Source organism: Perissodus microlepis, chromosome 8, assembly GCF_051167445.1.
Source record: "Perissodus microlepis isolate ML-2025 ecotype Zambia chromosome 8, ASM5116744v1, whole genome shotgun sequence".
NCBI classification, from domain to species: Eukaryota; Metazoa; Chordata; class Actinopteri; order Cichliformes; family Cichlidae; genus Perissodus; species Perissodus microlepis.
The window spans coordinates 16,454,543-16,482,251 of record NC_140468.1 but is presented as its reverse complement, the minus strand read 5'-3'; the positions used below and the strand labels follow the sequence as shown (position 1 = coordinate 16,482,251).

General features: G+C 37.1%; 1 protein-coding gene across 1 annotated transcript; it reads right to left on the bottom strand.

Moving 5' to 3' along the window:
• Positions 1 to 2,170: 2,170 nt before the first annotated feature.
• On the bottom strand, positions 2,171 to 15,815 carry LOC146381699 (integrin alpha-M-like). Its single transcript, XM_084937800.1, has 30 exons — positions 15,691 to 15,815; positions 12,846 to 12,948; positions 12,566 to 12,669; positions 12,099 to 12,169; positions 11,769 to 11,883; positions 11,407 to 11,534; positions 11,165 to 11,310; positions 10,584 to 10,734; positions 9,779 to 9,929; positions 9,266 to 9,339; positions 8,975 to 9,095; positions 8,747 to 8,886; positions 8,505 to 8,651; positions 8,203 to 8,415; positions 7,976 to 8,109; positions 7,186 to 7,328; positions 6,929 to 7,083; positions 6,685 to 6,810; positions 5,438 to 5,511; positions 4,752 to 4,893; positions 4,565 to 4,663; positions 4,375 to 4,454; positions 4,205 to 4,291; positions 4,041 to 4,110; positions 3,858 to 3,956; positions 3,659 to 3,739; positions 3,425 to 3,535; positions 3,227 to 3,340; positions 3,038 to 3,148; positions 2,171 to 2,870 (listed from the first exon to the last, which is right to left on the bottom strand). The coding sequence occupies exons 1-30, from the start codon at positions 15,725 to 15,727 to the stop codon at positions 2,772 to 2,774; spliced, it is 3,426 nt and encodes a 1,141-aa protein (XP_084793926.1). The 5' UTR covers positions 15,728 to 15,815; the 3' UTR covers positions 2,171 to 2,771.
• Between the last annotated feature and the right edge of the window lie 11,894 nt (positions 15,816 to 27,709).

Sequence of the window (27,709 nt, the reverse complement as noted above, 5' to 3'; positions counted from 1 at the left end):
GCGAGAATGTCTCATGACAGTTACGTAAGCGAGTGCGACGTTCGTGACAACAGCTGTGTGCAGATCAACAATGGATAGAGTATGAGCATGCAGCGTTTAAAGCGTGGAAGTACTGACCTTATTTTGAGTTTGATTCCATAAAGTGACAAAAACATTAGCGTCCGTTGTATGTGGGAAGAAAACTTATTTTTATAGTGGGAAAAAAAAACCCTAAACTTCCAAGCAAGCACCGAGTGCGCTACCACGTAATGGGAAATTCACAGAGAAACTCGCGGATTCTTCAACTGACCGCTGCAGCACACCTGCACCAGAGCACACCTCCGCCTACCCCACTCCTGCTTTACAGGTGATAATAGAGCAACAGGACCGCTAGTCTTGGATTTTATTTATTTTCTGCTGTGTTTTACTTGCATCAATTTGAAAGAGTGAGTGTAAACACAAAATATATTTTATTTTATGTCCTGGAATGTGCAGAAAATAAATGCTAAACAAATTCCTTCCAGTCAGAGAATGTTGCATATAATTAAATTTTTGCTTGATGCATAACGTTAAAAGATTAAAACTAATAAAAGTTTTAAAAAGAGACTTTTCCATTTGATTACATTTTGTATGATGGATTATGCAGAAAAAGTAGAATTGGGCTGAAAGATCTATCACTTTATCACCTATTCAGGTTGTAAATCGTGTTTTTAAAAAGTAACTGACTAAGTAATTAATTACTTTTGAAAATAAGTAATCAGTAAAGTAATGGGATTACTTTTTTGGGGAAGAAATTAGTTACTGATTACTTTTTTCAAGTAACTTGACCAGCACTGCCCTTAGGCCCCCTCCTCGATTCAGAGATGGTCTCTCCCTTTTCATGTAAATTGCCTCCTTTAATCAGTGCTCAAACCAGCGTTCCTCCCTGTCCAGGATGTGTACATCCTCATGGTTGAAAGAGTGGCTACTGGTCTGTAGGTGTGACTAGACTGGAGTCTTGGCCTAACGAGTTAGCTCTTCTGTACTGTGCCATCCGCTTCACCAGAGGTTGTTTAATATATGATACAATGTAATGGCAATCCTCCTATATTACTCTACTTTGTGCCGGAGGGCCAGATCCTAGACACTATTTTAGTGCTGCGTGTTTTAGGGTTTAAAACCCAGAGATGCAGTGTTTAGAGAAAATGCATCACAACTGTTGTATTATTGTAAGGTCTACTTTAGAATATAAAGCCTCCTGAGGTGACTGTGTTGTGATTTAGCGCTATATAAATAAAATTGAACTGAATCAATAATCCTGACACATAAGGGATCACTAAGGGTTTTCACTTAAACAGCAGTTGTCCTTCGTCTCTCCTGGATCACCTGGAGCTTTCTTTAGGTGCTTTCCCAGCTTTGACAAATGTCCTGCTGGGATAACCACATTTACTCAGGGCCTTTTTGATATGATGTTCCTGGCCACTATGTCTGTAGGCATCTGTGTTGTGGCATCCTAATGACACCCAGTTTGTGCTCCAGTTGATGATGAGAGTCAAACTTTAAATGCTGATCACTATGCATTGCTTTATGGTACACATCAACTTTTAAAAGTCCCTCATACTGTTAGTTCAAAGAGCAATCACACTTGGTTGCTGCAGAGAGTGGTCCTGTTGCTGAATTTGGGGTCATGCTGTAATCTCTCCGTGACTGGAACGCCAGTGAAGAGAGATGTAACATCATATGAGACCATTGTTTCATCTGCCTCCATAATGACCTCTCTCATCTTTTCAACAAAATCCAAGGTAAGTTCCTTCCTCTCCTCCACACTGATGTTGGATGCTGGGTGCTTTGCATTGCTAAGACAGGCTGAAACTTCCATCCACAGTTGCTTTGTTTCCACGTCTGCAATGTTGTTGTTTCGAATTGCTGGGTCTGTGACACAGTATTTTGAGTTCATTTTGTATTTTTGATTTCTTATATTATATTGAAAATATGTTAGTCTTGTGTTGGTATTATCAGTTAGGATATAGCTGAGTGCTATTCTGGTTTAGGTTTTCATCTATGTCCCTTTGTGTGAGTCTGCTCTTGTTCTCTGTGTCAGTATTACTTGTATTTCTTGTCTGTGTGTTTCATGTTATCAAGCCCGTGTTGTCATGTCTACAAGTATATTCTTATCTGGATGACTGACCACGCATTAAAGACAACATGACAATATGTTTGTTTGTTTTTTAATAAACTTATGATACGAGTATATGGTTAATCTAAACTGCTGTTATCGTTCTAATTATAACTTAATCATATGAAACAAAAAACAAAATCTTTTTTTACATATTGCAAATAACAAACACTGACGTATGAGAAATATATTTATGCAAAGTCACATCACAGAGCTAAAACATTGCATACCCTGTCCATTATTTCTCAACAAAGCAAGTCACATTTCACAAGTTCAGTTTTTTTTTTTTTTTTAAAAGCAAGCAAAGTGTTTTTTAACTATATCTATTGAATTTGATAAGTTTTACAGTACATAATGGCATGACAATTAGTTTCACTGTACAATGTTTGCAGTAATTTAAATTGAAAGGTGAGCAGAAGGATTCCTCAAAAATATAGTATTGTGACCCTGTTTTCAATGTCTTGACCACCAGTGAGGAAACTGAATGAGTGATATTAGACACAGCAAGCTGTTTTTGTTCGATCAATCAAATGTAGTAGAATGGACATTTGTACCTACCATGTTCAGTCCTAAAACTATCCAGAGGATCTATAGATTTCATATAAATTAAATGTACAACTACATATGTGATCTTTTTTTACTCTGGTAGGGTTGCGCCTGCATCAGTCCCAGGACTCGGACCATCTGCAGCATTTTCATTTATCATCTGTTTGTATTTGCTCTTGAAAAATCCAGCCTAGGAGTGCAAAAAAAGCCAAAATGTAACAATCATGCATTAAAAATGAATGAAAATAATCAAGGTATATGAGTAAATATAATAACCTTTAAACTATTTTCAACAGGATATGTTCTCTAAAACCTTTATGACTGATTAGTTGAAAAAGTGTAAGAAGAGTCTTTCACCTTATACAGGCCAGCTGTGAGTAAGGCCAGAAAAGCCAACCCTCCCAGACATCCTCCAACGATCTCTTTGGTGAAATCTGGCTCAGGGTAAACTTCTACCTCTGCCTCAATCTGAGAGATGAAGTGACAGGATGTTGATACCAATGAAACTCTTAATAAGTAAAATGAGAGAAAATAATGTGTACACACCTTGCGAACAGGAGAATTGATGTCAGACCCTGTTGAAAAGTAGATGTACTGGGTTTTGTCGTACTCCAGACTGACTGTGCTGGTCAAGAGGTATTTAGCAGACTGAAGCCCAATCTAAGAAAAAATGTAAAGCTTAAAGATTTAACAGTTGTAAATAAAAATAAATCTATCATTTAACCCAATAATCCCTCCAGTTACCTGCTGTATCCATCGTGAACTAATGTTGGCAGAGATTTTGTACGTCATACTCTGCAGTCTTTCCAGGAATATGTTGCACTTGAACACTCTGCATGTGGCTAAGGAGCAATCCTGTGATTTAAAGAAGAGAATATGCAACACAAACTGTGAGCCAGTGTAATGTGATTTTTGCTTGTTTGTTTAAATCTACAATCAGGTTAAATTTGAACAGGTAAAGTGCAGAGGCATACTTACCACCACTTTATCCTTTTGTATCTTTGGAACAAAATCTCTGACACTTGGTTCTTCGTCATTTCCTTTCTGACAGTCTGGAATCTGACATGTTTGATTTAAGTTTTATTGGTCTTAATTTTACCATATGCATCCATCCACAATAAAATTTAAACTATTTGTAGTTTCAGCAGCTAAAACATATATTACATATATATATTACCTGTAGGCTACTCAAATCCACCCAAATGTCTTTTTCACCAAGCTTCACTGGAACCCTGATCACCACAGTGAAATTAAGCGCTCTGATATCATTTGTTACCTAAATAAATAAAGGACCAAATGAATTAGAGTTAGGTCTAAATCATACAATAAACTTTTAAAGAGGATAGAAGTTATATTTTACCTTAACGGACTGTTGGACTGGTTTCTTCAAATCGTTCTTCCCAAATGTGAAATTGTTATAGCTGAGTGAGCTAAACAGACATATTTTGAGGTTTAAATATACATTATGTAATAGAACATTTGTTACTGTGTGATTTCTTTTGTTACAAACATAACAACACACACCTTTCAAATGTCATAAAAATGCTGTATTTTACATCAATCGATTTCTTTTTGTAGAGTTCACTTGTAGGTGCATGCTCCTGATTTCCACTGAAAGAGAAAAGAAAAAAAAATCTGTTCTGTATCTGGTGCTGTTGCATAAATTAAGAGTATCTGTACCAAAGAAACATTACCTGGTGGCATTTGAAGTGATAAAGATCTTCCTCTCAAGTTGACTATTGGTGTCAATCCCATAGGAGACAATGAAGGAAGCCTTAATTGAATGAGAAAGATGAGAGACTTCTCTTTGCCTTTAAATTGTGCAAAAGTCAGAAAAAAAGAATTGACAAAAAAAAAATATTAATTACCAAAAAAAAAACACACCTTAGTTTTGCTCTTGAAAATTGGCTTGTCAATAGTGCAGTCTGTCCTTCCCCGGGATAAACCATCTTCACTGTCCAAGGAGTTGCACTCAATTCTTCCCTTTATTAGGAATAAAATGACTGCTGAATGGATTGGAAGAGCAGCAGATCAGTGATGAACTAAAACAGACTTGATCCTGATGCCTTACCTGCTGAATGGTGAACTTCCTGTAGGAGAGTCCAGCTGGGTACGTGAGAATAACACGGCTGTTGTAGGAGTTTTCTCCTCTGTTCTCCACTGAGACTGTGACATTCAAAAGCTCTTCAATACCCACTTTAACCTCCGAGGATCTGGCAGAGTACAAAGCCCGATGAGAACAAGGCAAAACAAGACAAGACTAGAAGGATACTAATGTCACAGTATATCAAATATAATGCACTTTGAGCTTTGATAAACCATGTTATTTTTCTGCTCAAACAGTAAGGTAAATGGCTTTGCTAAGATACTGATGCTAAATGTAAAAAAACAAAAACATCCATCCCTTCTTACTGAGTTAACATTCTAATACTTGCTGGTTCCCCATATGGAAAAGAAATAGAAAAAACTTTTAAAAGACTTGCATCAGATGTGGCCTACTTCATATAGTGAATCATAAAAGGCTTATGTGATTTACTATATGAAGTAAGCCACATCTCATGCAAGTCTTTTAAAAGTTTTTTCTATTTCTTTTCCATATGGGTAGCACAAAAAACAACAGCGTCATTAGTTTCAAAAATATTAATAATGGTTGTATAAGGACAAGTTAAGTGACATTAAGTACAGCTTGCAAATAACAACACATTTGAAGAAAACAAGACGCACAAGCAAAGCTTAGGTTTTGCAACTGTGCCTCACCTGGTGAAGTTGAAATCCACTTTCAGGTTATCAACGCATTTGTTATCAGTGCCACAGTTGATCTCAAACCCTAACTGTGGAAGAGAGCATGATGGAAAAGTACACATTATACATTATTTAAAGACTAAATAAGTGGTTTTATGGTGATGCAATGTGCTACCACATGTAGGTCTACAGGCAATAAAATCAACAAAATAAAACTTTACAAAGACAGAAAATAGAAGTTAATATATACACACAAAAAACACAGTTAATAACTGCAACCCTGCACAAATTAAAAGGACTTTGAGACTTTTTGAATGTAAACACAGAGCCACAGTAACAGAAACCCCCGCTTAGCACACTTCTAATCTCATCGTGAGAACAGTTCAAAACGCTGCACTTGATCTGATGTGAGGTTTTTTGAGAGACTGGGGAAGCAGTTGTTCTGGAGTTTTATGAACCAAAAGAAGGATTTTTGACCAATTGAGCCAATGAAGAGGTTAAGGGAGGGAATTAAGAAAGGTTATCAAAATTTCAATTCCTTGGAATTGTTAGTCTGCTTGCCTCTTGATTTCACTTATCTGTTCCACTTGTACTCACACAAGAATCATCATGGAGGAAAATAAAGGTGTGTTCTACAGCATGGATATAGACAGTACTTTCATTTATAAAGAATGAGAGCATGACAACTGCATTATGCTGCTAACACAACTTCAGCTCTTTGTAATCACCTCCACAGACAACATGCTGATGCAAGTACCCAGAGTGATGTTAGCTGAGTGAATGTCGACCTCAGGTCAGCAGCAAGACCCTGAAGTTCAACATGTAACAAAATGATAAGCTGTCAGGCTGCAGCCTCTGTTTCTACCTGTTCATGTTTCTAAAGTAGAATCACTGTGGCGATAGCTTGAAAGTCTCTTTTTGCAGGTTTTCATATTTGCTTTTTGCTGTCAGCTTTGTATTCATACATAAATACTAAGAGGAAGGTCATATGTGTGACTTAAAAACACATTTTTTTTTCTGTTTGATATTTATTTCTGAACAGGCAGGAGGCCTTTATGGGCTCAGCTTTAAACAGGCCATCAATGCACTAATGGTGACTCATTTAGTACTTGAGCAGAAGTCGCTCAAAGAAGTATCAGTCAGTTGCATGCCTACAATAAAATTGATTCAGTAAAGTTAAGGGCAAACCTAAAAGTTTCTCATAACTTCATAAAGACTAGCCTCAGTTGGTCAGCTAATAGGGTTTTTAAAAGTTTACTCACAGGATGAATGGTTGTTGTTTGGGCCTGCGGGGTAAGACTTGGTCTGAGGTTGGTGTTTGAGGCCAAACCATTAAAAATGAATTTGAGCTCATTGGAAAGTTCATTGAGAGCATCTTCAGGGCAAGCCTGCAAGAAGAGGTTTAGATTCAATGTTGCAGGAGTCTTAAAAATAAAATTAATTAAATAAAATCTTAAGTTTAATGACTTTTAAGGACTTTATTTTAAGATTGCTATTAGATCTTACCTCAATGAGGAATTTTATAGTTATACATTGTTGTCTTCCTAAGTCAACAGTAACTGATCCAGACTGCTCTCGTTGTTTCCCACTGATGTAAGCTCGGTTGTTTGGAGGCTTGCGAGTGGCATCCAGTGTTATAGTGTAATCAATCATTGCTCGAGCTAAAATAGAGGAATAGAATTTGATTTTAATGTTGCAAGTTTAAATACAATAAAAATAAAATGATGTGCAGTGATTGAGAAAAAGAGAGAAGGATGATTAACCTGTGTCGACTGTAGACACTCTGCTCATAGTAAAGCAGATTTCAGCTGTATTCTCTAATGGTTTTGAGCAGTCTACATTCTGTGTAGGGATTTTGTTTGGGCTAAACGATACCTCAGCTCTCACCATTACTATGGGTCTTGATCTAGAAAGTAAAAAAAACACGTGTGAAGGACATGGCAGATGGCTGCCCCTGCCTGAGCCGTGTTCAGCCAGAGGTTTCTTCCTGTTAAAGGGGAGGATGTCCTTTTTGAAAGAGAACTTTTGATTTCATCTAATTCTCTGGGTTAAGCTGTGTGGAAGGGAAAATATGGACCTGAGAAATGATATCTAAACTGAAAAGGCAGCTTTAATGCTGAATACTTTCAAAACAAAAGCAAAAAAAAAAAAAAAAAAGCAAGGGATTCAAACCAGAAATCATAGGACTTATTTAGAGGGAAGATGCAACAAGGAACAGAGGGAGTATCAGACAGTATAAAATATCAGATAATCATGGATATAGGAAACAATGAAACAAAACACAACTGAAAATAATAAATTAATAATTCACAGAGGGAAGTTTGAGTATAAAGGGAAACACTGGGAAGCACTAGAAAGTCAGAAAATAAGCATTGAAAAAGGTCTAAATCATACCCCAAACCCCAAAAAATAGAAATGCTCTGAATTATTGTTAATGATTTATGTAATAATTTAACATAAATCATTAAAGCTTTTTATAAAATATATTTGTAAATGTGCCATTCTTATAATAATGAACTTGTACCTAAATATTTGACCATTACCTGGACTTACCTCAGTAAGGCAACTCTACCCTTTGAACCCACCGCTAAGTCAGGAAGTTCATCACCACTCTGGTCAAAAGACGACTGACTGATTGTAAGGCCAAAGAACTTCAGTCCTGACTGGACCTCAGAGCCAGTTATTCTCTGAAATATTTTAATTAATCAGATTTCATAAAATATTGACTTTACTTGATAGATGAGTTTAGACATCTTTGTGAGTACTTTGATGTTGTGTACCTGTGAGTAAGTAGGACTGATTCTTCCTCTTCCTTCACTGTGGAATATGTAGATGCTGCCTTCACCATTATTCTCCAAAGGTGCTCCAACTGCCAAATCCATGAATCCATCTCCGTTTAGATCAGGCAGCACAGCAAGAGAAGAGCCGAACCTTCCTTTGACAGCTGCATGTCCTCTTAGTACTAACGGATCATCAAAATTACACTCCACAAACTGAAAAGAGGAGAGTGAATATTATATGGTCAATAACAATTTGAAAAATAAACCGATTAATTTAACTGCAGTAAATAAAACTGATTTACCAAACCAGTTAATGTGCAAACATAAACTCTTCCCTCTCTATCAGGCTCCATGTACATTGGGGCTGATATGAAGATTAGATCAGTGATGTCATCGTTATTTATGTCCATGGTACACACCTCTGCCCCGAAATATTCACCAGTCTGATACTGTGTAAGGAAGATATTATTATTTTTGTATCTGAGATAATAATTTCTATGGAAATTATAATTTAATTCATATCTGTCTTGCTACAAATGCATACCTGTGATGCCAATGGCTCAATCTTTTGGTTTTTCAAGTTTTCTCTGTTAACAGCAAACACAACTCCTCTGTGTTTATATCTTGGAGCACCAACAACTGTCAGAGAGCCATGCCAGGATTTAGCAATCGCCATGGAGTAACCTAGAATTTTGGTTTTCAAAAGGAGAAGACAGATTAAGATTCCTGATTCCTCCTTTTAAATTATGTCTGTTTTGCAAACTATTCTTACCAAGATAACTGTCAGGCTCCAAAGACACATCCTCATATGTTTTCAGCTTATGGCCTCCTGTTGTGTATTGCACGTAGCCTCCCTTCCACTGGTTTGCACCAACAATAGACATCTGAATTCCCTACAGTGCAGACAGAAAATACATTTTATACACAATTTATTTTACATTTAAAATCTGGACTGTGTTTAACCTGTATTTGCCATTAGAACCTAAAAACTGCCACAAAGGCACATGTGAATCTCTCTTTCTATGACTAGACTGTCTGGTGAGTTTCAGGTAATTTTAATTACCTCGGGCACATAAACTGCACTGAATCCCTCTTGAGACATTTCCATTTTCAGTGACTCTCCACTGCTTTGAGATCCTGTAACAGAAAAATAAATGAGAAGGTAAAAGAGAGACACGATGAGTCAAATTCAATTTGAAGATTCATTTTTTTTATTATGCTTCAAGTAATTATTAAAAAAAAATTACAGTTTATTTTAAAACTACTGAGCATTTATTGCTCATTTCACAAAATGTAAAGTTACATTTGATTTTACATGTGACTTTACTGAATACAGTACAATAAAGTTAATACAATGTACTAATTTTAGTTGCTTCTTATTGTAGCATTTTACACAACAAATGAAAGTGAACTGCTTCAATTCCAGAAGGACACAGATCCATGTAATGAATGTGAAAAAATCCCTTGTGAATAAGTGAGCGGCTGAAAGTAGCATTTATTACAGCGCAATTATTTTAATTTTTGAAACATTTACAGGAATTTTTACAAAGTTGTAACAATAAATTTATGTTTGTACCTTCGATTGAGAAAATTTTGTCCTGCAGATTCTGTCTTATTACTTCAAGTGCGTCGAAGTTCTGCACTTGAAAGACGTGTTTGTTTGAGGGAGACGATGAAATGGTGTCCAGTTCTCTTCTGGCATCAGGGTTAGCAAATGCACCCCCCACCTACGATTGTTGACAAACATGTTTGAGTCCTCATACTATGCAAAATTATTTGCTCACTTTATTAAAATACATTTGTTAAACTTCACTTGATTTACAAACAGGTTTTAAACTCTCTAACACTGAATAGAACCTAAATCCATGATAGCATTTATGTCATGCTATAAAATAGTTTTTACACATATTTTTTCCTCTACTAGCTGTATTTGTATTACACACATATCTTTGAATTCGGCTTTTCAGTCATATCACTACAAGCATGAAAAATTCAATCCCTTAGCCATGCAGTCTGAATTTACAAATATTTGTGAATGAGTGAGTCATTCTAAAGAGCTCACTGAATTTAAGTGTAGGACTGTAATATGATCCCACTGCTGCAACAAGTCACCAAATTTTATTTGGTCTGCCTGTATATTTCATGATTGACTCTATGTGGTATTATTCCAAAGTGGAAACATTTAGACAAAAACTGTGCGACAGGAATTTCATAACATTGGTTTCTATGGCCAAGCAACTTCAGGAGCTGTAGTGAGTGAGTGGTTCAGGACTTTTCTCCCTATAGTGCAGCATAATGTGACTGTAGTGTGACTACTGAATAAAACTCATTATTACTGTAAAAGTCAACATACTGCAGGTTTAAATAATGGAAGTACTTACCCCAATAGCAAATCGAACAATGTTTTTACTCTCTGCTAGCTGTGCTGCACCTCTCAGATCAGTCCGATCATGAGATTGTCCATCAGTAATTACTATCAAGACCTTCTTCACATTTTGTCTGGAACCACTTTGTGGTGTGAAAACATTGTTCCTGTCAAACAAAAAACAAATCTCATTTTAAAATATTGTTTTACAGTTGATCTTGTAAATTATACACAATCAGGTAAACTGCATTATTATTATTATTTCTGCATGTCATTCTCTTTGGCAATTTTTTAAACTTTTGCACAAATCAACATTATACAAGTTTGTTTGTTTGCTTGTTTGCTTGTTTGAGTTTTTTTGTTTGTTTTTTCAAATTAAACTCAGCAAATATTTGAATTTAGCCTTAGTTGGGGCCATATCATCTTCTCTGTAGAAGATGACACTCTGAAGCACAAGTTTGTGTACAGTGTGTCTTTTAAAAGGCTTCCCTCAGTCATACAGTCCACACAGTACTTAATGTGATCAGATTTATGGAAAAAAATCAACTGGACAATAATGTATCTGCAGTTCTTCACTATTATAACTGCATTATTTACACAACATATCTGATGGCCTCGGCTGTGTAAGTAGCTCCCTCCTGTTGACTGATGTCATTGATGTCAGTCTCCACTGATCCAGATGAGGAAAATTTCTTAAAGTAAAAGTGAACCTCAGGTGAAGTAGAGAACTGGGAAACAGAAAACTGAAAAAGAGAGAAAAAATACTTAATAGAAATAAAAATGTAGCTATTTTATGTCTTTGCTATGATTTTACTGACAGAGGGACAACAGTTGCTCACCTGTGTGTCACTTGAGAGAAATGATTCGATTAGATCTTTCACAAATTTCTTCATTGTTTGAAAATCAGCATTATATACACTGCCTGAACCATCCAACAGAAAGGCAATGTCTGCTTGTGTTCTACACTCTGTCAAAGAGATGGATTCAGAATTATATTTTTTTAAACTCATATCTTGCATGGCATTCACTGACCCTTTACCAAGGGTCAGTGAATGCCACACATTTAAACATAGTCCCTTTAAAGTGTCCCCTTAGAACATGAGTAATGATATACATGGTGTGTGTGTGTGTGTGCGTGTGTGTTTGTTTGTTTAAGAGAGAGAGAGACAGAGACAGAGAGGCAAAGACCATTTACTGTTACCTTGAATAGAAGAAGGTACGGGTGGTCTGATCCTTTTGAAACTTTCCATCTGAAAGCACACACCGTTGTACATGGTGATGCTTCTGCAGTCCTTTGGAATGGTTGGACCACACACCTGAGAGGAGACAAAGCCAAGATGCCATAATTCAGCAGGTTGAGTATTTTTTGTAACTTAAACAATTATTAATTAGAAATTCCTACACAACTCTTTAAAATCTGCTGACTTTTAGTCTATTTAAAGAAGAGAGGGAGAGACAGAGAAATATACAGATATAGGGATAGATATAGAGAGATACAATCACTGGTAATGTCTGCAGTTAAGTAACTCACCACAGTGTTTTGTGCTGTCGGATCACTTTTCATTGTCAAACCAAGCGACATATTGACTGCAAACTCTGGTGCTGTATTGAAATCATTACAAATGTGTTAAAACACTCCTAAAATACACTTTGTGTAAGGAAGAAAACAATATTCAAATTGAGAACTACAAAGTGCCACAATTCATGAATTGGCATGATAAATATTTTCAAAATGAAGGAATGCAAAACAAAACTCAGTTTTACTTTTCTTCGTCACTATTGTCAAAATTTAAGAAATGTTTTCTTGTTTTTATCATCAGTTGGAAAGTTTATTTCATTTTTAAGGCTGAACGTTACATACTAAGATATCTAATATGGAAATCTACTGTAACTGTGATTTGATTTAAACAAATGTATGTGACAGGATCTATGGATATCTATTTTTATGGCAAAATACTATCCGAGTTTTAGCACATTTAGAAATGAATGGTTACCTACCTTGAAACTGTATATTTTGGCAGTTTGGGGAAGAGGTTTTGCAGCTGTATATTTTCCCTCTTCCATTTTGTGAATACTGTTCCAGTGGAGCACTGACGAGCAAACTAACAAAATAAATCCAGTCAATCATGTAAGTCTAGAAAGCAAACTCTAATTAAATAAACTCCATATGTCCATATAGCATAACAGAGATGGTAAATAAATAAAAAATAAATAGCAGTAATGGTAAACATGCAGCTGTAAACCCGCTTTCAACATAACAATGCATGTCCTGACTTACTCTGATTGTCTTTGCACCACCTGGTAGCCAAAACCAGCAGCAGGGTTACTCAGGGTCTTCCAAGCCACAGGATCAATATTGAAACCAAGTGCAGCTTTTAACACTGAGAATCAAAGAATTAAGAAGGACATCAGTAATTTTATTTAAAGCCACTGTAAAGGATGATAATGTGGTTATAGGCCTCTAATTATCATCACACATAGGAAACTGTAGATAGTATATGAGTATACATGTATAATATATCAGTTGCTATTAAATTCCTTTCTTTTGAATTCTTTTGGCGACAGAGAAAGACTGGAGTCTGAGTGGTCAAGCTCAAAAAATGATCTTTATTTTTACATTTCCGGAAATGGAGACCCGCCACACAAACACACAAGCTCAGGTCTGAGAGTATTACAAGCTACATGCGTATATATATATATATGTGTGTGTATATATATGTGTGTGTACATATATATATGATATACGTAAAAATAAACATTTTGATCAAAACACACAGTTTTGATCAAAACACTCTGCTTAGTTTCACTTTCTGTCTGCACGCTTCCTGTTCTCTGCAAAAGCATGCAGTTTCCTGTCAGTACTTTTGGCTCAGATTCTACTCAGTTGGCCCTTTTTAGACTGGAAGCAAACTATATTAAAAACAAGTAACAATAAGCACTAAATAAGCACTAACAATATATTAATTTCGTGACATTGCGTTCATTTGTTTCTATTTTTATTACCATAAGTTTATTTTGTTACCACTAGAGAGCACCAAAGACATTTTAAAGTTCTGCACACTGTGGCTCAGAACAAATTTCCCCATAAAAATTCAAATTTAAATTTCACTGTAGTTAAATATTTTCTGACATAATCATTCTATAGTGAAAATCTACAACCACACATAACAAAATCTTTGTTGAAAACAAAGCAACACCTAAACTGTCCTGTTGTTTATATTTGTTACAAAAACAAAGCTAAGACATGATAAGAACAGTCAGTATGACATCATATAGCACTGTTGCTTGTTCAACAATGACAGCTTCATGATGTCTTAGTTTCCAGAAATATAAAGTTATCTAAAAATCTACCTCATCAGCATGACACACTCAACTTGTTTTTTGTGGCTTTAAAAGGAATAAAGAAAAACCTTGTGATATACACTACCAGTCAAAAGTTTGGACACACCTTCTCATTCAGTGGTTTGTCTTTATTTTTTGGTCCTTTCTACACTGTATATACATACTGAAGACATCAAATACAGTAAGTAAGGCATATGGTATTATGTAGCAAAGAAAAAATATATAACTCTAAATATGTCTTATATTTTAGATCCCTGAAAGCAGCCACTCTTTGCTTTGTTGACAGCGCTGCAAACGCTTCCCTTAATGAGCTTCATGATGTAGTCACCTGAAATGGTTTTCACTTCCCAGCTGTGCCTTGTCAGGGTTCATTTGTGGAATTTCTTGCATGCTTAATGAGGTTGGGACCATCAGTTGTGTTGTGCAGAAGTCAGGTTGGTACAGAGCTGACAGCTCTATCTGACAACTGTTAAAATTCATATTATGGCAAGAACCAATCAGCTAAGTAAAGAGAAACAGCAGTCCATCATTACTTTAAGAACTGAAGGTCAGACAGTCTGGAAAATTGCTAAAACTTTGAAGGTATCCCCAAGTGCAGTCACAAAAACCAAACTGGTTCACATGAGGACCGCCCCAGGAAAGGAAGACCAAGAGTCACCTCTGCTGCTGAGGATACATTCATCCAAATCACCAGCCTCAGAAATCGCAAGTTAACAGCACCTCAGATTAGAGCCCAGATAAATGCCACACAGAGTTCCAGTAGCAGACACATCTCTACATCAACTGTTCAGAGGAGACTGTGTGAATCAGGCTTTTATGGTCAAATATCTGCTAAGAAACCACGACTAAGGAAAAGAAACAAGGAGAAGAGATTTTTTTGAGCCAAGAAACCCAAGGAATGAACATAGTGGAAATCTGTGCTTTGGTCTGATGAGTCCAAATTTGAGATCTTGGATTTCATCTGCTGTGTCTTTGTGCAACACAGAAAAGGTGAAGGGATGGTCTCTACATGCATGGTTCCCACCATGAAGTGTGGAGGAGGAGGTTTGATGGTGATATTGTTGGGGATTTATTCTAAATTGAAGGCTCACTGAACTAGCATGGCTACCAAAGCATCCTGCAGCGGTATGCCATGCCATTCAGTTTGCATTTAGTTGGACCATCATTTGTTTGTATACAGGACAATGACCCCAAACACACCTCCAGCTATGTAAAGGCTATTTGACCAAGAAAGAGAGTGATGGAGTGCTGCGCCCGATAGCCTGGCCTCCACAGTAACTTAAAACCAGTCGAGTTGGTTTGGGATGAGATGGACCGCAGAGTGAACGCAAATAAGATATGTCAAATGAACACATGAAATTATGTCCAGTTCTACTGTTTGCTTTTGATAAATAATGAAGTTACTTTCTTCAGTATGACTATTTAGGAAACACTTTTTTCACTCAGTAAACATCAACAACAGAAAAACAAAACATTTTAGTTTTCAAGGTATTTTTGTAGTCAAACTAAGCTGATTGTAGAGTTCAGCAGGTAGTTTGATTCAGCAGTAATGAAATGTAAGTAAGGACATGACCATTGCAAATGTAATTCTAAATGATATCTTTTCCCTTCTAATATGTCGTACCTGCTTTTTAATACCAGAAGAAATATATATAGTGTTTTTACTGAAAAATGTCACTGTGCTTTATTTAGTAGAAACACTAAAGTCATATTTTCACTGTTTGCATAAACTTATAATTAGAGAACAAAAGACAAGCTCAGAATGCACAAAGTTGTCTTACCTGACAAGAATAGTGTAGCACTAATTATCCAGTTCATTCTGTCACTCCCATGAAAAACATAAATGACACATGAGTTCAGTATTACTTCTGCTGATAGTGTCAGAGAAGGAGATGAAAGCAAAATGCAGAAATCATGAGACAGTTGCTCCAATGTAAGAGGTTCATTTAGAGGAACTCTTAAGTAGGAGGAGCAACACTGACAGCACTGTCTGTTTGATGCTACACCACACTGTGGTGGTATGGTTTAATGTGAATTAACCTCTTAATTTCAAATAAACAATAATAAAACTCACAGTAAACAGACTAGAAAGTTTATTAGTTTCTGGGTAACAAGATCAAATTAGTGTAATTTTGAATATTATTTAAAATAAGAAATAGCAAAATAAAAACTCTCTCATATCTGTTCCTCTTTGCTGATGTGAAACTAAAAGTTTTGGTTAAAAAATGTTTATTGAGTGTACAGTGTCAACTTCTTTTCATAGTACTGTAGTGAAAATGTAAAAAACATTTAAAATGAAGTGTCTGTCCGACTCACCAAAGCATGGTTTAGAAAACCTTCTTCTTGAAAAAAAAGAATCTAAAAATAGAAAGTCCATTTCTCCTTTTCATCTGACTTCCTCTGAACTGTTTCATACTATCTGTGAGAAAATTTGCTAATGTGCCACTTTTGTAAGAGGCATGAGCTGGTCTCCAGGCCTGGATTAAATATGTACTCTTGAGCCAGTTGGCAATTGGCAGTTTGGCTTGTAATCGGAAGGTTGCCAGTTCAAGTCCCGGCTCCGACAGTCTCGGTCGTTGTGTCCTTGGGCAAGACACTTCACCCGTTACCTACTGGTGATGGTCCGAGGGCCCGGTGGCGCCAGTGTCCGGTAGCCTCGCCTCTGTCAGTGCGCCCCAGGGTGGCTGTGGCTACAATGTAGCTTGCCATCACCTGTGTGTGGATGACTGAATGTAGTGTAAAGCACGTTGGGGTCCTTAGGGACTAAGTAAAGCGCTAAACAGGTACAGGCCATTTACCATGTACCCCCACCTCGCTGATGTGCACACATAACCAAAAGTGAAGCAATTTTAAATTACAATTTTATGTTCAGCACTACTTTGAGGATCTAAAAATAATGAATTTCTAAAACCTCACCTAAATGGTAGAGGAATAACCAGCTGACTGTGGTTGTATGCTGAGGTGATCAGACTACAATCTACATAAAGTCATCCTCATTTGCACCAACTTCCCACCAGTGTTAACATATCCAAGGTGCAACATTTCACATCTTTTCAAATGTTTGTTTTCTTTCATAAGCTATTTGAATGAGGGAAACTGAAACTGATGCCGTGTGAATGTGCAACCTTTGCTAAGCCAGACGGTTAACCTGATTCTGATAAACAGAGACTGACTGATGCAAGATGGTCTCCTGTTCACAATGTATACAGTGGGCATGTAGTGACATGAATGGCATTATCACCCCCTTAAACCCACTCACACACCTCCCATACAGGAAGTGCGGTGAATGACCAATCACTGTGGACGAGGTAAGTCGAGGTCAGTGAGGTATGTCTTCGTGTGGTGGATGATATTTGCCCTGAGTTTCTCAAGGTTGTAGATGTTGTGGGGCTGCCTTGGTTAACACCCCTCTACACCAGCGGACTGAAGATGTTGACTCCCTCTGTGAGACAAACCTTGGGTCTATGAGATATAGTTTGATTATCCTCCTGGTGCACTGGACCAGCTCTTTATCCTGTCAAGGATATTAAAGTGTGCATGGGACTGTGCTGGATTTGCAGCCTCAGGGTCACCTCTCTGCTTTTTATGGACGATGTGATTCATCAGGTTTCTTCAGGCAGAGCCCTCCGGGACGGCTTTCAGCTGAGTGTGAAGCACAGTGAGATTTAACAGATCCAAAGTACGAGGCTGTAGTTCTCAGTCAGAAACAAGTGAAGTGCCCACTCCGAGTCAGGAAGGAGTTGCTGCACCTGACACAGTTCTATAAGAATCTTGTCATCTTTGCTAGAAATTGACAGACTTAATGGTACAACATTTGCAATAATGCGGATGCTGTACCAGTTTGTTAGATGAAGAGAGAGCTGAACACAAAAGCATCTGCATTTTTAATATCAACTATGGCCACAAGCAGTGGGTAGTGACTGAAAGTTTGAGATCACCGATACATACAGAGAAAAAGAGCTTCCTCTATAGGGTGTCTCGACTCTCTCTTAGAGATATGGTCTCCATAGTGAAAGGAGGGCTGAGACATCTGGATGCATTCTGAATGCTTCCTTGGCAAGGTGGGCATTTCCTATCAGGAGGATGCCTCAGGATTATGTCCTGTGTCTGATTTGAGTCGTTTGACTGCAGTGAACTTGTTTTCATGTTCCAGGAGCCATTTTAAAATCTTTTGGACTTTGTGATGTGGTGCATCATCGTTCTGGAAGCAGCCATCAGAAGATCGGTACATTGTCATCATAAACGAATGGACTCAGGTAGATTGTAACATCAGTCAATCAAAGTAACAAAGTACAAATCCTTCATTACAGTACTTGAGCAGAATTTTCAGGTATCTGTAGTTTCAGTTACTTTTACTCCCTGGATTTTAACACAAATGTAGTTTCTACTTCTTACTTTTTCAAGCTTGTTGCTTTTGGTTTACGACTCTTTATGGCAGTTATTGTTGCTCAAAACTGATTTGAAAATCATTTTAGTTTCAAAAATCAAACTGATTTTTAGGAAAGAAGCACTGGATACACTAATGATGTATTCATCATGAATTATTATAGAGATAAAAGAAGCCAAAAACATTTATGCATTATTTACAACACTATTAACACTGCTCTACAGGGTAAAAGTGTCAGGAAGTTGTGATTCTGGTGCTTTTATATCTAGCTGGTATATCTAGGGCTTAGCTTGCTTTTAGGTGGCAGATAATTTTAGATGTAATTTTGAAAACAGCCCAATAAACATCAGTAATCACACAAACTTTCTGTGCAGTTTGCTGCACAGTCACACTCCTCAGCTAGCTAAAGCTGCAGCTGCTGTGTTTAATGAGAAGAGAAAAAAAACGTGAGATAACTTCAGTCAGAGATGGAGAAAGATGTTAGAAAGGAGAGGAAGAAGAGGCGACAGCAGCAGACCATATGATTTGGGCGGGCAACCAACTTTGACAATTCAATTCTGCTGTTCAATTCTTTCCATTAAATTTTTTTTAATTGCTTGTATTGCTGTGCTTCTGCTCAATGTGCGAGTGCAAGCACTTATACATGCTATACATAATTACAAATATACTATCTTGGTTCTGGGTCGGTCACCCAGTGTTGCCTTTATTATTATTTAGAATTTCTAGTCTCTTGGTTTCTGTGCTCTTCCGGTGATCCATGTTCCCTCTTTCTCCCCTGTCAGCCATGTCTCCTTGTTTCAGTGTGAAGTCTATGTCTCTGTGCCTGTCTTACGTTTCCTGTTATACTTTGATAGTCCCGTGTTGTTTGTTAATGTTTCCAGTTTTGCTTCCCATAAGTCTCGTCATGTTTGATTTGTCCCAACTGTGCTTTCCTCGTATGTCTTATTCCCATGTTATCCCTCTGTTTAATATTTAAGTTCTGTGTCTTCCTCTGTGTATTCGTCTGCATTTCATCCATGTCATTTCTCCATGTTCCTCGTCTCAGGCTTTTCTGTCCCCTGGTCAACACTCCTCTCAGGCTTTTGGTTCCTTTGTATTAGTTTCTGTAGTTGCCTCCCAGTTTAGGTCTTTGTTTAGTTTAGTTTTGCCATGTTCTGCTTCTGTTTGTATCTCATCCACTGTAAATAAAGCTCACTCGCAGTAAAGTCAGTGCCTGCACTTGGATCCTTCTCTCACCACCCCACACATCTGCCGCCACATCCGTGACACATACACACATAGTAGACTCTCAGATAAATGTAGCCACATTTATAAATATACAAAACTATAATATCTGTATTAAACTGCAGAAACAAAGCATGAAATGTATAGGAGAGATATTTTCTGTAGCCGGAGATGTCGATCGGTGAACTCACCACACGCGAAGACCTCAACATGTTTCTATTTGTTTTACAATGTTCGAGTAGGGTCATGCTTTAAAATAAACTGTGCAAACTGATGAATGACCCCTTATTAGTTTCAAAGAGAGATGAGGGGTACAGTACTTCTCAAAGTCGGCAAAATCTTCTCTGTGATATGTTTACTTACCTTTTTCATTACCAAAATGACTAAGTTCATGTAACCTACACTTCTATAGAATTCAGGCTGGTAAAGAGCAGCTGAGGTGAAGAAGGTCAGTGTAACAAGTAACAGACACACATTTAAATTTAGCTGATGATTCACTCACTCACTTCAACCTTCATGCAAGCTTCATACCGTGTAGGAGTTGAACTATAACATCTGCTTTTATCTTTTTGAATTCATTTGGCTAAATCTACAAAGAGCAGCAGCACAATCAGCTAATCATAGCCTGTAAATACAAGCAAAGAAAATTAATAAACAGAGTAATAAATAAATAAATCTACTGGAGTTCACAAGAGAAATTATCTTGACTTGTTTCTAAGACTATTCTTTTCCCCACACTGCACCACAACGACCAGTCTTAGTGTTCACACCCCTGCTGACCTCAACTCATTTTCCTGTGTTGGTGTGCAGACTACTACTGCAGTGGATAACAAACCACCAAACAGTTCACAGGAGGGAAGTGAAGTCTTTTAAAACTTGTTTTGGTAAAAAAAAACTGTGATTCTCCAATACTTTGAACACGTTGTCATCTAGATTTTCAAAACTGCGAAAGATGAGTAAACAACTGAATGATAAAAACACAATTCATCCACAAAGTGACCTCTGGTAACAAAAACTACAAAAACAAAATAATTGTTTGGCTTTCTACTCGCTCTAATTCCATGCATTTCTGACCCTGGTTCACAAGTGACACTGCTGCATGCACCTTTTTCCACACCTTACCAGATGACACACATCAAATTTAGCTCCAACAGTAACCCATCTGCAATGTAGGCAACAGCAAATAGATCTATTTTTTAATTATTGTTATTTTTCTCTGCTTGTGTACACTTATTAGAATTTATCATGAAGAAGAGTCTGTAATTTTATTATTGTAATAAGAGATTCCTTTAGAATTGCACAAAAATTGCAAAATGTCCAAGCAATATCCATAGAGTTACTTTTTAATTTGTGCTTTGAGTACATTTCATAGTTACTTGCTTGTTTTACTTTTGATTGAATAAAAAAACTTTTACGAGAGTTTTTAAACACAAGTATCTGTTCTACGATGACCTGGATGACTGAGAACCTTCACAGACACAAGTATCTGTTGTTTTGCTGAAGTGATGTGTGTACTGATGTGACACCTCTTCTTTAGTATGTAGCATCAGTGTGCTTATCAATACTCAGCAACACCAAGGAGCTTGAAAGACCACAGAGTACAACAATTTGTTGTACATGTACAGTGACAATAAAGGGTTATTCTATTCTATTCTACTCTATATAGGTGACTGCAAATTCGTTCCTTTATTAACCATTACGAGACCCTCGAGAAAAAAAGGGACCCAAACGGGTCTCGTAAGGGTTAAAAAAAACGTCTTCAGCAGGATGGGTTCAATATAACAGGCCTTATATGGCTTCTTCATGTCTGTGGTTTAAAAAGAGAACTCAAAGTAGATGTTCTGTTGCATAATGTGCAAACGCAGCCAAAAGGAAAATCATGTACTTTACAAATGTTGCCATAGCTCACTCAATGTATTATCCAGTTTAGGATTACAAAACAAGTTTTTCAGTAATTCTTTGTGCACCTTAAAATAATTTCTGAACCCTGCCTGGCTGCCACATGACTAACCAGCTAACTCTAGTTTATTTGAAGCTTCATCACATCTTTGCAAACTACAACTGGTTTTCAGGAAGTCACTTCTTTTGCAAGTGTCCACCACTGATAAAAAATGTAGCACTTTTGTCAACCCACATCCGAGGTGAAGGTTTCATGTCAGTTTTTTTTTAAGTATTCCTCTCTCACTTTGTGTGTGTGTGTGTGTGTGTGTGTGTGTGTGTGTGTGTGTGTGTGTGTGTTCTTAATGCGATATCTAAGAGATAGGAATGTAATAAAATGCTACGCTCTGTGGTTGATCGAGTTTTAACAATGCAAAGACTCAGCATTTTAAAAAAAAAGTAAAACAAGGCATAATATAAATTACCCTGAACACTTTTAAGCCTGAAGTACGAGGATGATGACTAAAACATTAAAACATTACAGACAATGCCCGGATTTGAAAGTTTGAAAAAAGATTTGAAAAAAGAAATCATCTGAATAAAAATTTGATTTTTGGCCTTAATCGTCTTTCATAGATACAGACACGTGTAGACATAGTATTTTTCCCCTAACTACCCTGACAGTCTCATAGTGGTAGACCTGACTGTTTCCAGGTGAAGTCAGCTGCAGGGGCTTCTCTGCTTAGTTTGTGCTGAGGATGTTAAGTGAAAAGTGACTGAAGAGAATTTATGTGTTTAAACATATTTGTAAGTTTCAATCATAATATTCAAGAAAAGAGGAGACAAAAAAGTGGGTCTTTATTATGGCAAGTAAAAAGATCTTGAATGCAAATAAATAAAATAGGAAAGGCACTGGAGGAAAAGCAAACTAGGAGGAATGCACAGGAACACAGTATGACCCAATTAAAAAACACAAGCAAACTGAGGCTTTGAGTACACACAAGAGGTGAGGAGGAACAGTGGAAACAAGACAAGAACTGGGAGGAAGTAAAACTCAACTAAGTATAACAAAACTTCCTGTTTTATTTTGTGAGACAGGGTACTCGGAAAATAAAACAGGAAGTAACAACAGGAAAACACTGAACACGGAGACAAGGTCTAAATATATAAACTATTATGCAAGAAACAATTAAGAGCTAAACTCAAATAGCAACCTACAAAAAGCCTGACAGGAACTTACATACTGAAGTAAACAAACGGTCTAAAGATCATCAAAACAGAAAAAGGAACTGATCACACTTAGAAGTTATACACCACTACAACAAACCCCACAAAACTCAACAAGCCACCAGAGCTTCAGTGTGTGTGGTATGCCAAAAGTAGACAGTAAACATGTCCCTGGAATTATAACCACTTTGTGATTCACAAAACACCATAATTTTATTTAAGTTCCTTTATGTTATAACAGCTAAAAGGGTTCCCTTGCTGTCGTGGTGCCATGGGTCATACCCACCACAACTCATGACCTTGCTTAGATATTCGCAAGTAGTAGCCAACCTTCTCCAATCTTAACCCAGACTGAAAAACTTAAATCCAATCTCACCTTATCACCACAATGCTTTGGAGGTGACAGTTACTCCTTATTCACATTTACTCATATGTGACAAATTTGCTGTGCGTGTTCTGTTTTACAGACATTCATCAACTCCATTCATCATTTATGGATAATTTATTTTTCTGTTATTTACAACTCAGTCCCTAACTTGTATCGGATGCATAGCCACCTTCAAGTTATCTTCTCTCACACATTAACTTTAGTTAGATCACAAAGTGAAGAACTTCTGTGAGTCATTTGGTACCGGGCTGCGAAAGTTGAGTCTCGGGTGTGAAATGTATGGTTTTTTTAGGGTTTTTGATCTGTTTTTGTCATTTTTTAAAATCTTTTTTATTGTTAACTTGGTTTCCCTGGGTCTTTTCCCATGTGTTATTAATAAATTGGTACTGGTTTTATTTTGTTGTATTTATTCGCGACACTTTAAAGGCCGGTCCATGAAAATATTGTCAGAAATAAACCGGTCCATGGTACAAAAAAGGTTGGGGACCGCTGCTCTACAATATTTTAAGAGTTTATGCTTAATTAATGCTTTATTTCAACATCATTTCAATACTGCGCTGAATTCCTTACACACATGCATGTGTACGTGTGTGTATGCATGCGTGTGTGTGTTTAAACGTGTGCTATTATTGTAGATAACACATATTTATCTACCTCCACAAACTATTTTTATTTCATAATTCTTTCTCACATCATGCTCTTCTTAGTCAGTAATTGTTATTGTGGGCATTTGATGTAATTCATCATTGCACTGAAATGTGAAAGTGACTGAGACATTAACACTCTTAATAAGCCTCCACATTGATGTATTAACAGAGCTGTTTATAGTCGGTTAAAACTGAAGAAACTATATTAGCAATTTCGAAGCACTTTACATTTATAATAATAAAGCTGCATTATTTTTCCTATATATAATATATATAATCTTTATTCTAAAAAAGCTAATTATACAAGAATGTGTATGTTCAATACATTACACTGCTGTCATCTTATCATTGTGTTTTTATTCTTTTTAACAGTGAAATATTATCATATGCAAAAAAATGGCATATAATTCTGCTCACATACAGTACTGCAAATAATAAACAATGAAGAAAAAAATTTTATTTTTTTGTTACAAATTCACAACAGAAAGCTGAAAAATTACACATCTTTTCACCAGTCTGTCATGTGAAGGTGTGTGGCAGGCAGAGAGAGGCTCCAAAATGCAGACACAGACTAACTGAACTCAAACAGCTTCACTGCTGAAGCTGGAGAACAAACTCAAAACAACAAGAAAAGCTAACACAAGCAAGACAAGAGATTATCACGATAAAACAGGAAACAGACAGAGAGCGAGGGACAGAGAGGGCGAGAGAAACCTGACAGACACACAGAGATATGACTGAGGAAACGGACAGCTAAACATAGAGACAAGACAGGCACAAATAACTAACACAGGAGATGCTGGGGAGGACACACAGTGACAGACACAAAAAGGGAACAGACTAACCTCTTAAGCCCCAAGGGGGTTTCTGAGCTTCCTGCTCGAAAATGTAATGCCCAAATTTAATTGATTATTTCTCTGCAATTACAAACTCTGTCCTTACAATCTTGGTATCAAAATAAAGCTAACACTTGGGAAATTTCATCAGAGGTGTAAATATTGAAGCAGATATTATGTCAAAGTTACTGAGACTGGAACACAGAAAAAGTAAGTAGATTTTATCCTCGCCTAATTTTTTTTTAAAAAAATTTAGCATATAACCCTTTTAAAAATATGCCTCAGATCACATTTGGTTCCAGAAATTCAGTAACCAACATATAAACATCATCTGTGCAAAGATTTATGTTTCTAAAGTGAAATAGTGAAAAATTACAGCCCTGTCAATACATGAATATCCAGACGTTGTACAAAAATGTCCAATTTTGGCACACAGTTGGACACCATGCCAGTTGATTTTTTTAGGTATTAAAGAGGAGAAATTAATAAATTTTATTAACAGTCCTAAAAATGCTTTTTTTTTTTAAAATATTTTTGAAGAATTAACCATACATTTACATGGTAATGGCCCTTTTCTGCAGTGCGCATAGAGCGTTTGATTGGCCTCTGGCCCTTTAAAATCTGAGGGGCTGTAGCTTTGGTTTCTTTTGGTCAATTTGCGTGATTGACACCTCTTTTTAATCGTTTGAGCCAATAGATTCACTGTAACTATGCCACATTCACGTCACTTCAACCAATCAGAAGTTGCAATGCCAAAACCCACGTGGGCCCAAATTTACTGCATGTGGCGTCTGTCCAGTCACGTGTCTGTAGGTGGGTCTAAAATGGAGGTTGTTGACAGAAAATGGCTCTGATGCGGCTAGGTAGGCATGGTAACTACTGGTAATCACGTGGCTACCGGCTACCGCCGAAAAATAATGGAGGAAATCAGGACGATAAGCCAATTTCTGTCTTAGCGCATTTGCGCCGCTGTGTGTTTTTGTGGTCTTCTTTTGCGGGTCATTCAGTGAATTTTGGTCTGATCGTGGTGAAACTTGGTGTGTGGAGTCAGTGATAGCTCTGGAAGCTAACCAGCCTGTCTTTAGCCGGTTACATGAAGTCTGTAGAATTTCTGGTTCGGTTTTGTTTGTTTAGCGGACTTCTGCGCATTTACGTAACTGCTCATTTAATCACGGCTTGTTTTCGGTGTGTTTGGTGGTTGTAGAAATGGTTTATATGACATTTTAGCTGAGATTCAGAGGTTTCTGTGGATACCACACATGTCTGGACTTATATTTCTCAACCCGCGTTATAACCGATTAAACGTGATCGCCTCCTTTTTGCCCCCGGTACCGGGGGGCATGGGGCTTAAGTGGCTAAATAAACAAGTAACTAAGAACTAGAAATTCACAAACTAGGAAGCACAAGGAAACTAAATAATATGAAATAAAGACTAAGAAAAATACATCACCACAATAAAAAGCAAGGTCCAAGAGTCCAAAAACACAAAGACAATGGGCAAACGACCCAGGTAGCATGACCTAAAGCAGCATGAATGAATCAAGTCACCTTCTACAGTTTAACAAAAATAGCTTTTTTTTTAGTACTTTTCAGCATATATGTTGATTTTCATACATTTTGCAGTAGTCTACATGATGGCATGGAAGGTTTTTTATTAACTTTACAATATAGAGCACCCTGATCTAAATCGACTGTTGTTGTGACTTGGTGCTACATAAATAAAATTGAATTGAATGGAACCATTAAATACAGTTTACATGATTAACATATAGTGTTTGCATACATTCAAACATGGAAACTTTCATTGAGCAGTAAGATTCTTCAAAAAACATAGGGTCACTTGGAAAAGACACTTCCTACCATAATGCATGGCAGGACTTTGCCAAAAATTCACTCCATCTGCTCAGGTAGGTCACTACATTTAATATTGTCCATTTTATTTGAGTATCCAAACTTTGTGTCTGCTCAGATGGTTTAATTTCAACAATTATTCGGTCTTGAAGAAGTTATAGGTTATAGGGAATGAGTGATCTTTTGTTTGCTTGAAGCACAGGTGTCGAACTCCAGGCCTTGGGGGCCGGTGTCCTGCATGTTTTAGATGTGTCCTTGGTCCAACACAGCTGATTTAAATGGCTAAATTACCTCTTCAACATGTCTTAAAGTTCTCCACAACCCTGGTAATGAACTAATCATTTGATTCAGGTGTGTTGAAACAGGGTGATATCTAAAACCTGCAGGACACCAGCCCTCGAGGCCTGGAGTTCGACACCCCTGGCTTAAAGAATCAAATGTGGTAGCATGCACACCATATTCATTCCTTAAAATATCAGGCAGGTCTTTCATATATACTTAATACAAAAAAGTAAGGAAATTTGTGTTTTATCCTCCTAAGACCCGAACTCTTCCACGGCATGCATTTTTAATTTCTCTTTGATATTAGGGCTGATTGGGACCTGATGAAAGTAAAAACAAAGAATTGGCAGATTTTTTTTTTTTTACCTAATCTTTGTTTCTAAGAAAAATGAGAGCCATATATGAGGATATTCATATAAAATTTCGATAGAACAGTAGCAGTATAATGTCCTCGTAAGTGGATATCAGTGTTAGGATGCCTGGGTCGTTGACCCAGGGTTTTGAGTTTATTATATTATTTATCATTTCTAGTCTTTGGTTTCTTTGTTAGAGTTCTTTCTTATGGTTTGTCTCTGTGTAATCCTTAGTTGCTGTCTCCCCTGTCTGCTATATCCCCGTGTCCAGTCAGTGTCTGTGTCTGCCCTGATCCCACGTCTCTGTTCCCTCTGTTGTAGTGCCTGTCTGTGAGTCTGTGTCTGTAAGTTCAGTCTGTATTATGTTTCCTGTTTTATTTTGAAGGTCCATGTCTTATGTTAATGTATCTGGTTTTGCTTCCCCTGTTTCGTTAGGCCTGATTTGCCCCAGCTGTGTTTCCCTCCTATTCCCTGATTGCTCCCTCTATGTATTTAAGCCCTGTGTTTCAGTTTGTCGGTGTTGCGCTCTACCCTTATGTGTTCTGTCTGTGTAAAGCTTACCTTGGAGTCTCAGTTTTGTTACTTTTTTGGAGTTCAGCATTAAAGCTGTATTTGAGTTCACGTTTCGTTTCTGTGAGTCTGCATTTTGGGTCCTTCATATCACCACTCCTGCCTGCACACAGCCTTCTCATAACAATCAGGCCCTTGTAGAGCAAAATTGAGTATT

Coding starts and splice junctions, on each gene's coding strand:
- LOC146381699 (XM_084937800.1), bottom strand. CDS start 15,727: ATGAACTGGATAATTAGTGCTACACTATTCTTGTCAG. Junction 7,084..7,185: donor AGTGTCTACAGTCGACACAG/GTTAATCATCCT, acceptor CCTCTATTTTAG/CTCGAGCAATGATTGATTAC. Junction 3,740..3,857: donor TGGATTTGAGTAGCCTACAG/GTAATATATATA, acceptor CAAACATGTCAG/ATTCCAGACTGTCAGAAAGG.